Source organism: Tiliqua scincoides, chromosome 11 (assembly GCF_035046505.1).
Source record: "Tiliqua scincoides isolate rTilSci1 chromosome 11, rTilSci1.hap2, whole genome shotgun sequence".
NCBI lineage: Eukaryota > Metazoa > Chordata > Lepidosauria > Squamata > Scincidae > Tiliqua > Tiliqua scincoides.
In genome coordinates, this window is record NC_089831.1 from 12,734,173 (window position 1) to 12,747,511 (window position 13,339).

The 13,339-nt window shown below is 49.7% G+C and overlaps 1 protein-coding gene across 4 annotated transcripts in view; it reads left to right on the plus strand.

Annotated features, from left to right (window-relative positions):
* Window positions 1–13,339, plus strand: part of ZMIZ2 (zinc finger MIZ-type containing 2) — a 95,692-nt gene that overhangs the window by 53,905 nt on the left and 28,448 nt on the right. For 2 of the 4 annotated variants that reach the window (XM_066639763.1, XM_066639765.1), the window contains exons 2-3: window positions 7,295–7,431; window positions 9,689–9,803. In XM_066639763.1, coding sequence (XP_066495860.1) covers window positions 7,382–7,431; window positions 9,689–9,803 — 165 coding nt within the window. In that variant the 5' untranslated portion in view covers window positions 7,295–7,381. Of the gene's footprint in view, window positions 1–6,954; window positions 7,432–9,688; window positions 9,804–13,339 lie in introns of those variants that run through there. The other 2 variants (XM_066639764.1, XM_066639766.1) reach the window with 2 other exon arrangements.

The following is a 13,339-nucleotide window of genomic DNA, read 5'->3' on the forward strand; positions in this document are numbered from 1 at the left end:
ACAGGGGGGCACGCACTGCATGGAACGCGTCATCCTCTACCTGCTCTTTGGATTGAGAAAAGAACAGGGGAACTAAGAGAAAGCTGAAGTGTGGAAGAGAAGAGAATAATGGGCTAGAACGTTAGAGACATTCTAGCCCATCATTCTCTTCTGCACACTTCTTTCTTTTTGGAATCCAGGGTGTGGGAGGAGGAGCGGTGAAGGCAGCAGCTGGTGTAGCAGTGGGCAAGTTGCCACCTGGGGCCTTACCCTCCCGGCCTGCAACGGACATGTACTGATTCTTTTGGTGGATCCTGTAGAGGACATGTCTTGGTTGTAACAGTTGGCACAGCAGATGGGGTCCTGCAGACATGAATGACCCTTGCCACACCCCTTGCATGGTGTGTGCCCCACTTGATGAGGAACAGGTTCCGAAGCCACCTATCAGATTGACAGCACCTTGCTAGTTAATTGGCAATAAATGTAAGGGGCATGCCCAATGGCAAGCTGAGGCTCCAGACTTTAGTGTGGGGGCCATGATCTCTTTCTTTATTATATATGATGCTTTGAGGAGCTCAAGGCACAACGTAGTATTCCATTCAATCCAGACCTGGAAATGAGCTGTAGTTAAGTGGTATACATCTACCACATATTCAACAGGTTCAGTCCCCAGCATCTCAATGTAGCACTGGGAATTCTCAGGACAGGAGCTACTGGAGAGGTGGGTGGTATTGAGCATATAAGCAGTAGTGGCTGGTCTCAGTTGCAGGCAGCCTGGACTTTTAGGATGGCTGTTGCATCCTGTGATTTCAGAACCTCACTCTGGTTCATTTTTGATTCCTCCAAAGAGATCCTCACGGATTGTTCACCCTGCCTAAAATATTTTAGGGGAGTGAGAATGAAAGTAGCACTAAAGCAGCATGCAGTTTGTCACAAGATGGATGGGGTCACTGGGTTTGGGTGTGTTGATGACCAGGGCAAATCGCTTTCACGGCCATTTAAGCTGCCAAAATCAGCAGGTAAAACTCCTTTACTTTCTTGGCATGGGCTTAAGGCATCTTGGCATGAGGATTAGGATCTTGGCACAAGGATCTGGTCCTGTCTGCCAGTTGAGCCATGAATCAAAGTAGAGGAACTGGTAAAAAAAAAATAAGAATAAGATAAAAGTTGGCAACCCAACAGCAGGGCAAATGTCACTTGCCCCAGGCAAGCAGGTGAGTGTTTCACCTTGGAGTTTGCCAGTGCACTTAAGTGACAGGGATTCACAAGGCATAATACACTGGGGAGGTGTTGTGGTTTGAGAATTGGACTTAGACCTGAAAGATCTGGGTTCAAATCCCCGCTCAGCACAAAGCTTCCTGGGTGAATTTTGGCCAGTCACTCTCTCTCAGCCTGGGCAGTATAAAAATTTGATAAATAAATAGATAAAACCCCCAGGAGGCATTTTTCCGACTGACTTTGGTGATCCCCTGTGGCATGAATTCTTCCCGTGCTCTCAGAATGCAGCAGATCGTCTGCCTGCTGTGCACCGCGCAGGAATCAGTTGGGTTGCCTTTGCTTCCTCTTTTGTCCTTGTGCCTCTCCCATTCCACTCTTCTTCCCCCTTCTGTTGTTGTCCCAGAGGTCTGTGCACCCGGCCTCCTTTGTTCCAACTGTGGAGTATGCAAACTGCTCCTGTGGCTCTTTCTCAGTCCCCGGCCAGCGCATAGGAAACTTGTGCTAGCCCTGTGAGCAATATAAACCATATGACAATGACTTTCTCTTTGTTTTTGTTTTTTTTGGGGGGGGGAGAAGGAGGGGGGAGTAATTGGGGCTGTGCCGTTGTACAATAAGACTTAGTTTGTGGTCACTCCCAGATGACTGGTGGCTTTGTTGGGGGGGGGGGGAACACAGGTCTTGCAATTGTGTCAGGTTATATGCTGCTTTTCATCATCATCATCATCATCTTCATCATCATCATCATCCATCAACAGCAACAGCAACAACAACAAAAGTTTTGAAGAATGATTTGTATAGCCAAAGAAACAAGGAGGAGATGGTTCCCCATCTCTAAGAGGCTCAGGGCACAATCCTAACCCACTTTCCGGCACTGACATAAGGGCTATGCAGCTGCAAGGTAAGAGAACAAACATTCCCTTACCTTGAGGAGGCCTCCATGACTGCCCCCCAACTGCAGGATGCAGCACATGCCCCATCGGCACAGTTATGCCAGTGCTGGAAAGTTAGGGTTTGGGCCTCACAGTCTTAAACCAAACAACATTAGAGAGGCATCAGCATGTTCCCATAGGAAAAGAAACTCTGCTCGGATAAAGAGGGACAGTTGCACTCCCCCTGCTCTGATGAGAGAACTGCCATTTTAAAAGGTGCCTATTTGCCCAGTTATCAGTGATAAACATTATATGATATATTAAACATATGTAAACAATTGTATCAATACCCAGGTCAAGCCTCAGTCAGGTCTCGTTTGGGCCCTGGACTGTTGATGGGCTTCCAGGGACTGCCAGGCAACCTCAGCAGCCTGAAGGTCTCTTACCCCCGCCATGACTCTTGCGAGTGCCACCCAGACTGTTCACCTGATGCCACCTCTCTACATTCCTCCTTGAAATTGGTCTTTTTCATGCAGCCTTTGCCACAAGCCCTGAGTCCCCATCTCATCCTGCAGCCGAGCCCAAGCAGGTTGAACTGATGAGCAGATTCTTCCCTGGTCTATTGCTGCCTTCATTTCCGTCCCTTTCCACCTTGTGTCAAATTCTAGATTATGTTTCTCTGCGCCTTTCCTCCCTTAGATTGTAAAGCACCCTGGGATGGTGCAGTGGTTCAGGAGTTGGACTTAAGACCAGGAAGATCTGGGTTCAAATCCCCACTCAGCCATGAAGCTTGGGTGACTGTGGGCCAGTCACTTTCTCTCTCAGCTTGACCTACCTTACGAGCTCCTTGAAGGACAGGCAGAATCAAAATGGGAAAAATCAGTAAAATTGTTGGTGCTGTACAAATAATAACAATCATAGCCCCTTTGAACCTGCAGGTGAATCTTGCTGTATACACAGTAGGTACCCCCCCCCCCCAAAAAAAAAAATTATTGGGAGAGTAAACTCTACAACCGATAGATGCATTTTGCAACCTGAGCGCTACCCTTGCAGAAGGAACTGGTGTTTAGCATGCATCTTCCCTCTCTCTGTCCTGTTTGCACCAGTGTCCAGCATCTTGCCCCTGGAACTCTTTTTTTTATTAATCAAATAAACCATTCAGGGTAGGGTCTGTAGCTCAATAGTAGAGTTACCTGCTTTGCATGCAAAAGGTCTCAGGTTCAATCCCTGGCATCCCCAAGTAGGGCGGTGAAAGATTTCTACCTCAAAACCCTGGAGAAATGGCTGCCGGTCAGTGTTGGCCGTAACGAACTATTTTAGGCCACTGTCTTGACTCAGTGGAGGACACATGTGAAATAGCGACAAAAACCCCTGAAGACCCTCAAATCTAAGCCCTTCCGATTCCAAAGCAGATTCCAGGGACTTCCCTTTCAGCCAGCCGATAGCAGAATGGAATGTTCCCTCTGCCTCTACTCTGGGGTTCTGGGGCCATGTCAGGCTGGAAAATGTTGCTGATGTGTGTTTAGCATAGGGGGTGAGGGTGGGTGCGAAGCAACTATGGCTAGGCAGTGAATTTCCAAGTTGGTTACAGCAAGCAGACGCAGCTGGGAGTTCCTGTCTCGGGCCTGGTATAGCCAACCACCCCGTCTGGGCAGAGAGAGAGCTTTCCATGTGCCATCCTTTCTCTTTCATGCCTGTGGCCTATTTAATCTGGGAGGTGGACAGAACAGCAGCAGTGAAAGAGAGAGATTCCTGCTTTCCCAGCTCTCAGCCAAGGGCACTTGGCTCAGTAAGGCCATTCCAACCCCTGCCCCTCCATCTTTCAAAACAAGATCCAAAACCTTTTGTCAGAGTAGTTCCAGCCAGAGACACATTCCTATCTCATTCAGCAGCAGAACAACACACTCCTGCAGCAAAGGAGGAGATTGGGCAGGCAAAGCAAAGACACCAGAAGCAGACAGAGAGGTTGCATTTGGTCACTCTGCCACTGCTTGTCTGGGCGGCCTTGGGCAAGTCTGCCAGTTGCCTCCTGTCATCTGGGGGCTGATGATTTGAGCCCAGATTCACAGGAAATGGGGTGTCCAGTTGAGCTCCCCGAAGATTGTCTTGCTTGTAATTGAGAATTTGTTACTCTGCAGTACTACCTCTAATAATAGCGTTGACTTGGAGTGTAGCTCCATGGTAGAGTTTATGCTTTGCATGCGGAAAATCCCAGGAACAGTCCCCAGTGCTTCCAAATAGGGCTGTGAAAGTCTCCTGCCTAAAATCTTAGGCAGAGCTGCCAGTCAGCACTTGATAACCCTAAGTCCTTGGACTGGCAGTAGTTCTTCAAGTGGCAGAGATCCTTTTGCAGTGGTGGTGCCTGGGATGAAACAAGGGGTCTTTTTAGCAAGGGTTCTTCCACTAAGCTGTGATTGCATAAGAACAGCCTTGCTGGATCGGGTCAAAGGCACTTCTAGTCCAGTTTTCTGAATCACACAGTGGGCTACCAGTTGCATCAGGAAGCACACAAGACAGTAAGATACCTGCATCCAGGTGCCATTCCCTTGCACCTGGTATTTTGAGGTAGTCTACTTCTAAAACCAGGAGGTTGCAAATACCTATCATGGCTTGTAACCTGTGATGGGCTTTGTTTCTAGAAATCTGTCCAATCCCCCTTTTAATGGCGTCCAGAATAGATGCCATAATTGCATCCTGTGGCAAGAAGTTCCACAGACTGTCCAGGCTCATGACAACTCATCTTCTAGCAGCTAGCCACAGTCACATGTTCTCTTAGTCTCTTCATGGGCAGACATGCTGCTTCTCCGAGTGTGATCAAGCAGCCCCCTCCAGTTCCATTTCCCAGGGAGCAGCCTGGGCCACACAAAGAGGGCGCAAGGCTGGATGCATGGCCCAGTGATGTGTTGGTTGACTTGCGTTGTGCCTGTCTGGGAGCCGTGGGCAGCGGAGAGTTAATCTGGTGTAACTAGGCCAACCCTCCAGCCCGCGCCTGCCAGGACCTTGTTTTGCCAGATCTGGGCAGTACGCCAAGTTCCTTCTGGCCGCTGTATAAAGTTGACGTAGTCAGAGCAAAAAGCCTCTGCTGAACAAATGTGGCCACTTCCCCTCAGGAAAACTGGGGGAAGGTGTCACTGGGGATGGGGGCAGAGGCAGGCTGTTGGGTTTGATGGTCGCCTGGGCAAGCTGGAGGTTGTCTGGGTGGGCACAGGGATCCGGGCAGCAGGCAGGGGCCAGGTTGGGAGGAGGCAGGGAGGCTTTTCCTGCTCTGGGACAAAAGGCTGCTGGAAGGTGACACCACAACAAGAGTGTCAGGGCCACCACCCATTCCTGGCCTTGGCGCTGGAGTAGGACTGTGGCTCAGTGGCCGGTACCCGCCCAGGTTCAATCTCTGGCATCTCCAGTGATGGATAGGAAAAGCCCCTCGCCTGGAACTGAACCCAGACCCTCCTGCATGCAAAGCAGATGTGGTGGTTTGGAGTTGTGCGGATGAGAGGTGGCAACAGTAGTGTAGCTAGAGGGGGGGTGGCATGGTGTGCAGACACTGCCATGTGCTATGTAAGCGGCCCCTTCCACTCGCCATCAGAACCTTGTTGCCATCGCTGTTCAAAATGGCTCTGACAGTGAGTGGAGGGGCTGCTTACACGGCATGTTACTGTGCCCCCCTCCATAGCTCTGCTATTGGGTGGCAAGCTCTTTGGGCAACAAACTGTATCTGCATTTTGGACGTGTGGAGGGTGAAGGGGCTGAGAAATAGGGAAGCTGTTCATAGCCATATTGATGTTGGGCTGAACGTTTTGCCCCACTTGAGGGCAAATGTAATGTCTGAATACCTGGCTAAGTCCAGGGAGTTCTGGGTTCCAGTTCCTGTGCAGCCATGAAGCTTTGTGGGTAACCCTAAAGCAGTCACTTCCTCTTCCTCTCTCTCTCCCCTCCCCCACCCTGCAGCCTGTCCAACCTCATAGGATGCTTGTGAGGGTACAGTGAGAAAGAAGAACCTCATATGCCACCCTAAGCTTGAAGGACGAAATGCAGGAGAATAATGAGATGCCATAAAAGAAATAATGAACGGCCGCACTTGTATGGAGCTACAACAAGGGTTGCCATAGTGTGACCTGTGTGTTCCCTCTTGCCAGTCTGCCTTCCCAGTTTACAAATGACTTCCACCACTTGGGGATACGGCTGGGGTCCTACGGTGATAGCAAGTGTGCATATGTAGATCAGAAGGGTGATTTCAGAGGTGGCTTCTAGTGCAATCCACGCCCGGAAGGTTTCTGAACATGGAGCAAATGCATTGCAGCCTGGCTCTCTAGCAGCTGCACCAGCTGAGCCGGGCATCTTTCACATGACTTGGTGCTGCCTTTGGACCCACTGGTTGCATGCGAGCTCCTCTCTGAGCATGGAAGGAGTGTTCTGCCTCAGCTGTCAGCTGGGAGCCACGAAGGCAGCATTTAGCCGGGAGCCTGCCTTTCAATTTGCAAATCCCCTGGTTGTCAGGTAGTTGGCCGTTAGAGCTCTGCTCGACTCACGTTTGTGTCTCTTCTTCTGAGTGCGCCTTGACTTATTTTTTGGTTTAGCTCCTGCTGCTGTTTGGCAAAGCGTTTGCTTTGTTGCCCCTCTGCATTGCTCCCAGCTATAAATCACTCCAAAATGTGCCCATGCGCACATGTCCACAAAGCAAGGTGAAGAGCAGGAGTGGAGGGGAGGGGGTGCCCGAGGCTTGCCGGGCAGAACTACAGGCCGGCATTGAGAAGCATCTGGCAGGGTGGGAGAGGAGGGAGAAATGTGGGCACCCGTTGCTATTGGGTGATATTTTTAGCGTTTTATCTGCTATGCGTTTGTCACTGTGTGTCTGTTTGCCAGGCGGGTCAAGGGGAGAGACTGGAGGGGTCTTGCCCATCGGCTGGAGTCTTGATGCGCTCTCGCCTGTGCTTGCCTTGTTGAATGTTGATATGTGACCACCTTGGGTGCCGTGGGCTTCAGGCACAGCTCTCTACCTCTTGTGGAATAGCGTCACGTTGACTGTAGTGCTGGTCACAGCCAGAAATGACCATCTGTCTCCTTTATGGAGCTGCTGGGGGGGCGCTGTGGGATGGGACTGCTCTGACAGCCAGCGCTGGCCTCATTCCCACCTTGTGCTTCTGGCGAGCCTCCTCTCCACCCTGGTGCAAAGCCTGGGCCTGCAGTCATCATAGGGTTTAATGTTTTGCTTTCTTCCTGCTTCTTTCTAGCCCAATTGGAGCTGACAATCAAAGGCAGCCGCTCTCCTCGTTGCCTCGGAGGATCCCACACCCAACCCCTCCGCTTCCCTGTAGCCAATGAACTCAATGAACCCAATGAAACCATCCCTCCCGCCCACCCCGCATGGGTGAGTATGACATTCTCCTGGCACTTACTATTTGCTTCTTTGTCCGCCCCGGGGGAGTGGCTGGGTGGGTTCTGACCAAGATTGGGATGCTGAGCGCAGAATTCGGCAACCCAAACGCCACAGTTTTTGCTTTTCTTGAAAAAGCAAGTTTCTAGCCCTCATGACTCCAGCAAAGAAGTGGATGCTGGAGTGCCAAAGCCGCAGGGGCCTTCCACGGGCAAGGAAGATCTGTGTAGATTTCCTTGTCAGTCCCCATCACGAGCAGAAATTAAACCTAGCCTGATGCAGAAGGACAGCTACACTAGCGTGCTTTTTGTACCTGGCACACAGCTTAGTTTTGGGGACAGAATTTGGGTGTAGTGGGGTAGTTAGGGCATCCGGCACCAAGGGCCTGTATATTTTTAAGACCCCCATTCACACCCCCCTTTCCAGGCCTCAGAAGACCTCCTGGAGACCTTAGAAAGGCAATTCCAGTTTTTGCCAAAAACCAGAAGTGCCTTTCTAAGGCCTCCAGGTGGCATTCTGAGGCTCGAGGTGGCCATGCATGGCCTCCCCAGACCTCCGAAACCCCCTTGATATCCCCTCGTGTGGTACCCAGGGCCATGGACCTCCCCCAGGCCCCCTTTGGTTAAGCCACTCATTGGGTGCCTTGGAGAGCACAGATTTAGTTTTCCATCAACGAGAATATGTTCAGGCCTTGGGCTGGGCTCCTTGCATTCACAGCAGGTCCAAGGTGGCCTTGCTCCAGCCATTGGACTATTCAGCCCTGCCACCAACTGGAATGGCTTAGTGCTGCTGTTCGACCTGGGTAGGCAGAACAGCTCCTCCCATGTAGTTAAAGAACCACAAACTCTCATAATGACAGTGGAGCCTCTTTCCCAGAAACAGACATCCAATGTCCTAGCCTGCGTTCCCCTTTTCAGGCTACCTCTGGCTGTCAGTAGACACCGGACCAGTTCAGTTGATCCCTCCCCACCTGCCATGTGATTGGAGAATAAAGTTATGTTGAGTATCCCTTCCTGTAGTATTTACACCCTTCCCTACATGGGAAGGGATGGTGCAGATATTCTGCCCTCCCTATGATTTTGCTTAGCGTTTAATATTTATATACTGCTTTTTTTTTTTAGCCCCCAAAAGTTTTCTGATTGGCTTACGTAGCAAAAGTAATTAAAGCCTGGCTCCCATCCCCAAAAGGTTGACGCTGTAAAAAAAAGATACACACGGGACAGTGGCAGTATCTCTGCATCCTGGACAACTGTGTCCCAGTATTAGACATTTGCATCTGTCCTTTCTGCTTTGTGGACAGTTGGGGCCCGATAAATGTATATTTATATTAGATGAACTTTTTTTTTATTTTTTAAATGCAAAGGTAGGGTTTGGGATGGGATAAGAGGCTTAGGATGTATAACATGGGGTTTGTTGCACACACGCGCACACACACACACACACACACACTCTCACAAAACAGACTCAAATGTCCAGGGATGCCAATAACTGAGACACATTTGACTGGGACACAACCGTCAAGGACGTAAATACCCCCGTATCAGACATTCCAGAAAGAGCCACCAGAAAGAAAGCAATGCTGGGAGGAGTAGAGACAGTTACTCTCCCCCTGCTAAACCTGAGAGTCTTCTTACTTTAACAGGGGCCTCCTTACACATCTAACAGAGATTGTTCTTGTTCCGATCATTCAACCTCATGCTGAGGAGGTGGAAAGTAGGAAGGAACCAATGACCTGGTTTTGCCTGACATGCGCAAGTCCTTTTCGGACATTGTGGGTCACGTGTAGGGCAGGGGAGGGTTACAAGGGAAGCTCCGCCCCTGCGATGTGAACATTCCATTGGCCTGCCTGCAACATGGCTAGGTTTCTGTGCATGCCAGCGCATTGTGGATTCGCTGGTGCACATGTATAGGGCAGGATGGGTGGGCCTTGTCACCGTGACGCTGCCCTCCTCCCCTGCTCCTGAACAGGGAGATTCCATTTGATGACCCCGGTGTCAATCATCTTTGACAGGGCTTGATTCTGTAGCCCTGGAGGGATCGACATGCTCATGTGGATCCATTCTGCTTTCCCCCTCCTATGCAAGCCCCTACATCTCCTCCCCAGCTTCTGATCAATCACCCGCTACTCCTTCCTCTTGTCTAGCCATGAGTCTCCCTGCCTTTCTCAGGCACAGCTTTCCTGCCACGTCCCCAAAGGCTCCTAATTAAATTGTTGTTGTTGTGTGTGTGTGTGTCTTTTTTTCCCCCCTAGTGATGGTTCATATGCCTACGAGTCCGTTCCTTGGCAACAGAGTACCAATCAGCCTGCAGGATCTCTCTCAGTGGTAACCACTGTGTGGGGAGTCAGCAACACATCCCAGAGTCAGGTAGCTTGCACAGTCTTCCGAAGCGATGGGCGAACTGGGAGTCGAGAGGGGGGCAGGGGCCGGCTCATGACATCTCCTGGCACGTGAGATGGCACCCCAAACATTCACCCTCTATCCAACGGCACACTCTCTGTTCCCTCTCCTGTTCCTACTCCCTGTACTGGAAAGAGAATTAAACGGAAGATGGTGTGTGGCGGAGAGGAGAGCAATGTTCGGACTGGCCCACCACACTCCTCTCCTCTGCACTTCCTGTTCCACCCCAATCCCCTCTTTTCGAATCCAAGGCGCAGAAAGAGGCAGAGGCAGATGGGTGGTGGGTGGAAGTGGGTTGATGGGTGCACCCTGCCAATCTGTCCCCTGGGGTGACTGCCTTGATCATCTTCACACATGGGCTGGCCCTACAGGGGAAATGGGTCACCTGGACTGAATGCACTTGGCTGTCCCATTCTGCTTTCTGAACAATGGAGAGCCCAGTACCGAAAAGTCTCGTATCTGTGCACCTCTTAGTATTATTGCTCTGTAAGCCTCTTTGATTACTTCTTGTTGAAAAGCAAGGCATAACTAGCAAACTAAACTCGTTCTGAGTTCTATTGTGTCCTTCCTGGAACTGTATTGCCCTTGCAGCAGTGAACATTTTCTGGGGAGGTTTCCTATCCCCACTTAGGGAACAAGGCATCCCTTCCTTCAGCTACCCCCTCACAACTCCCTGCCTTATTCTCCTCTCCATCACACTGTTCCTTTGTGCTGTTACGAACTCAGTTTCCACTCAAACCCTCCTCCCATTGCCGACATCCTCCCCACAAATTCACGCCCCTTTTCTCATTTCTCTTGGGTGTGTGTATATTTATTTATTTTCAAAATTATGTCTAGCCATTTCCCCCTTGCAAAAAATCTTGACATGCAGTAGAATGATGTGGTAGAATACAGGTTCTACCCAAGTGTCTTGCCTGCAGAGCTTTTCTCTGGGAAGGAAAGGGCACTTCTCCTGCTGGGATGCCCCTCCTCCTGGGAGGCAGGATCGGGACCTTGATGAATGGATACTCCTCCCATGTTGGTGGGGGGCGTCCCTTCCGGTCCCCAGTTTCGGTCCTGCCTTCCAGGAGTTAGGACGGACCTCTGTTGTGCTCTCGCACTACCTCAATTTTTTGTTGTTGTTTTTCCTCTGAGCCGGGGGGGGGGATAGATTCCCCCCTTGCCTTCCTTTTAAGCTACAGGCTCTGAGCATCAGCCAGAGCTCACTGGCTGGCATGACACAGCGCTGCCCCCCCTTCCCTTATATGCTAGCTTTCTGTTTGCAGTGAGTTGTGGTTTTTTTCAGCACAGAGGAGCATTTGAAAGTGCTATCTCCCCACACCTGTAGTGTGAAGTGGTACAATCCATTCCTTTGCCACATTCCCACCACTTTCTGCTTTATATTTATAGACACATCTTCAGTATACCCTGTTCTTCCTTCCGAAAGCTGTCATGTAAGAGGGGAATTCCCCTTCTGCTACTGAGCTTGTAGAAAATAAGAATAATTTACATTTCCATCCCATTTTAACTTTCTGCATCCGAACATTCTTTGCGTATGCTGTTGTTTGGGCAGTAACCGGGGTGGATGGACCAAGCTGACGTGACAGGAGGGATTTTCCCTCCTAAGATTCACTCTTCTCCAACCTCTGCTACTAAGCAAGCAAAAAGTTAAGGTTTATTTGCATATACCACTTTGAGACAGACCGGTTGCTTAGGGAAAGAGATGCCTTCTTTACGATTCATTCTCCTCTCTCCCTCGGTAGTTTTGTTCAGATCAGTTCTAAAGTTCAGCCTGGTTTCCTAACCAATATTATTTGTCCTTTTAAAGTGAATTGCTCAAGACCTGGACTGAGCACGCTAGATGAAAACAAATGATTTATTTTTTTTACGCAATGCCACAGCTCAGCCTCTCTGCAAGTGAATTAAGGCTACTTTCCTTTCCATCTGGAAGTAAATCCCATTGAATGCAGTATTTCCTTCAAAGAAAACACACACATAGGATTGTGCTATAAAAGCCTTTAGTAAACCTGAACTAACACTTCCCTTAAATCTAGCCTTGCAAAGACTACTTGCCGAACTTTTAGAATTGAGCTGTCGTGTCAAAGTGTTGCAAAGTTCCTTAGTTAAAAAAAATATTCTTCATTTGGCTCCTTTTACCAGTGACCTTAACCCATTTTTGCTTGACCACAGGTGTACATATCTGGTCCCTGTTGCATATATACAACATTGGGGGCAGAAATGGCTTAAGGAGATACTTCTATGAATTTATTCCAGCAGTATGGAGCAGTGGTGTTCAACCTCTTTCGTGCCACGACCCCAATAAATAAAGTTTGAGACTGGGGACCCACTGCTTCCCCTCCCCCCTTCCTGGGACCCTATCCACCCATCCTGCCCCTGTTATTGCGTACTCCCCACCCCTGTAACGCCCTCCCAGCACTATTCACTGTGCTCAAATATTCTTATGAGAGGAGAGCAGAAAAAATTACCCTGAAGTCTGACACTAAGTGAAAGCTATTTTAGCACAATTGCTAAGAATCTGAGCAGAACTGGGACACTGTCTCCTGGTACCTGAAGGGATACACCAGATGCCTCCCCCTTTACCTGGTGGTGCTCTAGTCCAGTGGTCTTTAACCATTTTCATTCCTGTAAGTTGCTGCGACCCCACAACTGAGGCTTCGCCACTCCACTGGGCTCACGACCCCAAGGCTGAAGAACACTGCTATAGAGCCATGCTGTTTGCAACTAACCTTAATGTCTGGAAGTACAAATCAAAGAGTTTTGTTTGCTTGCTTATGAAAATGTATAAAGAGCTTGAAATGATGCAGTACAGCCAATGATGATCCGAAAGCAGCCCAATTTTCTATTTTTGATCAGCCTTATCAATGAAGTGGGGACCAAGGTTGGGGGCCGAGGCTAATGTCCTCCTATCAGTACCCATGTATCTCCATTCACCTTCCCAATTCCGTTCCTCTTTTGCTTACTCTCCCCATTTGACTCATCCATGGAGTCAAGCCAAGTACCTGATTACTGAACGACCGATCACTTTTTTGTGTTTTGGAGTTTGGTTCAGGACAAGGTCGCTGACAGGTTTGAGATTCTGGCTTCGTTCTAGGTCATGGGGAAAACAAACTCTCTGAACTGGTTTTTGGATTTCAATTCAGATCCGGTTTGACACCCTGACAGTAGCTATAGGGGTCCGTAGCGTGGTAAATATTGCAGGTGCCATAATGCGCCATGTAAGCAGCCTCTCCCACTCGACATCAGAGCCACTTTAGCTCCAACAGCAGGTGGGAAGGGCTGCTTACACAGTGCTCTGCAGTACCTGCAATACTTATAGCCCCCCTCCCCATAGCTACACTACTGGCAGTTTCCTGGTAGTCTCCCTGCTGCACACACTCTCTGCCTTTTTGCGTACAGGACTGCCACCTTCAATGCCAACACAAGACTTTCTGGTGCATGAGGCAACAACCAGTCTCTGTTCCGCCCACTCCCTGGATTGAAAAAGGAAAAGGAGAACAGGAAGA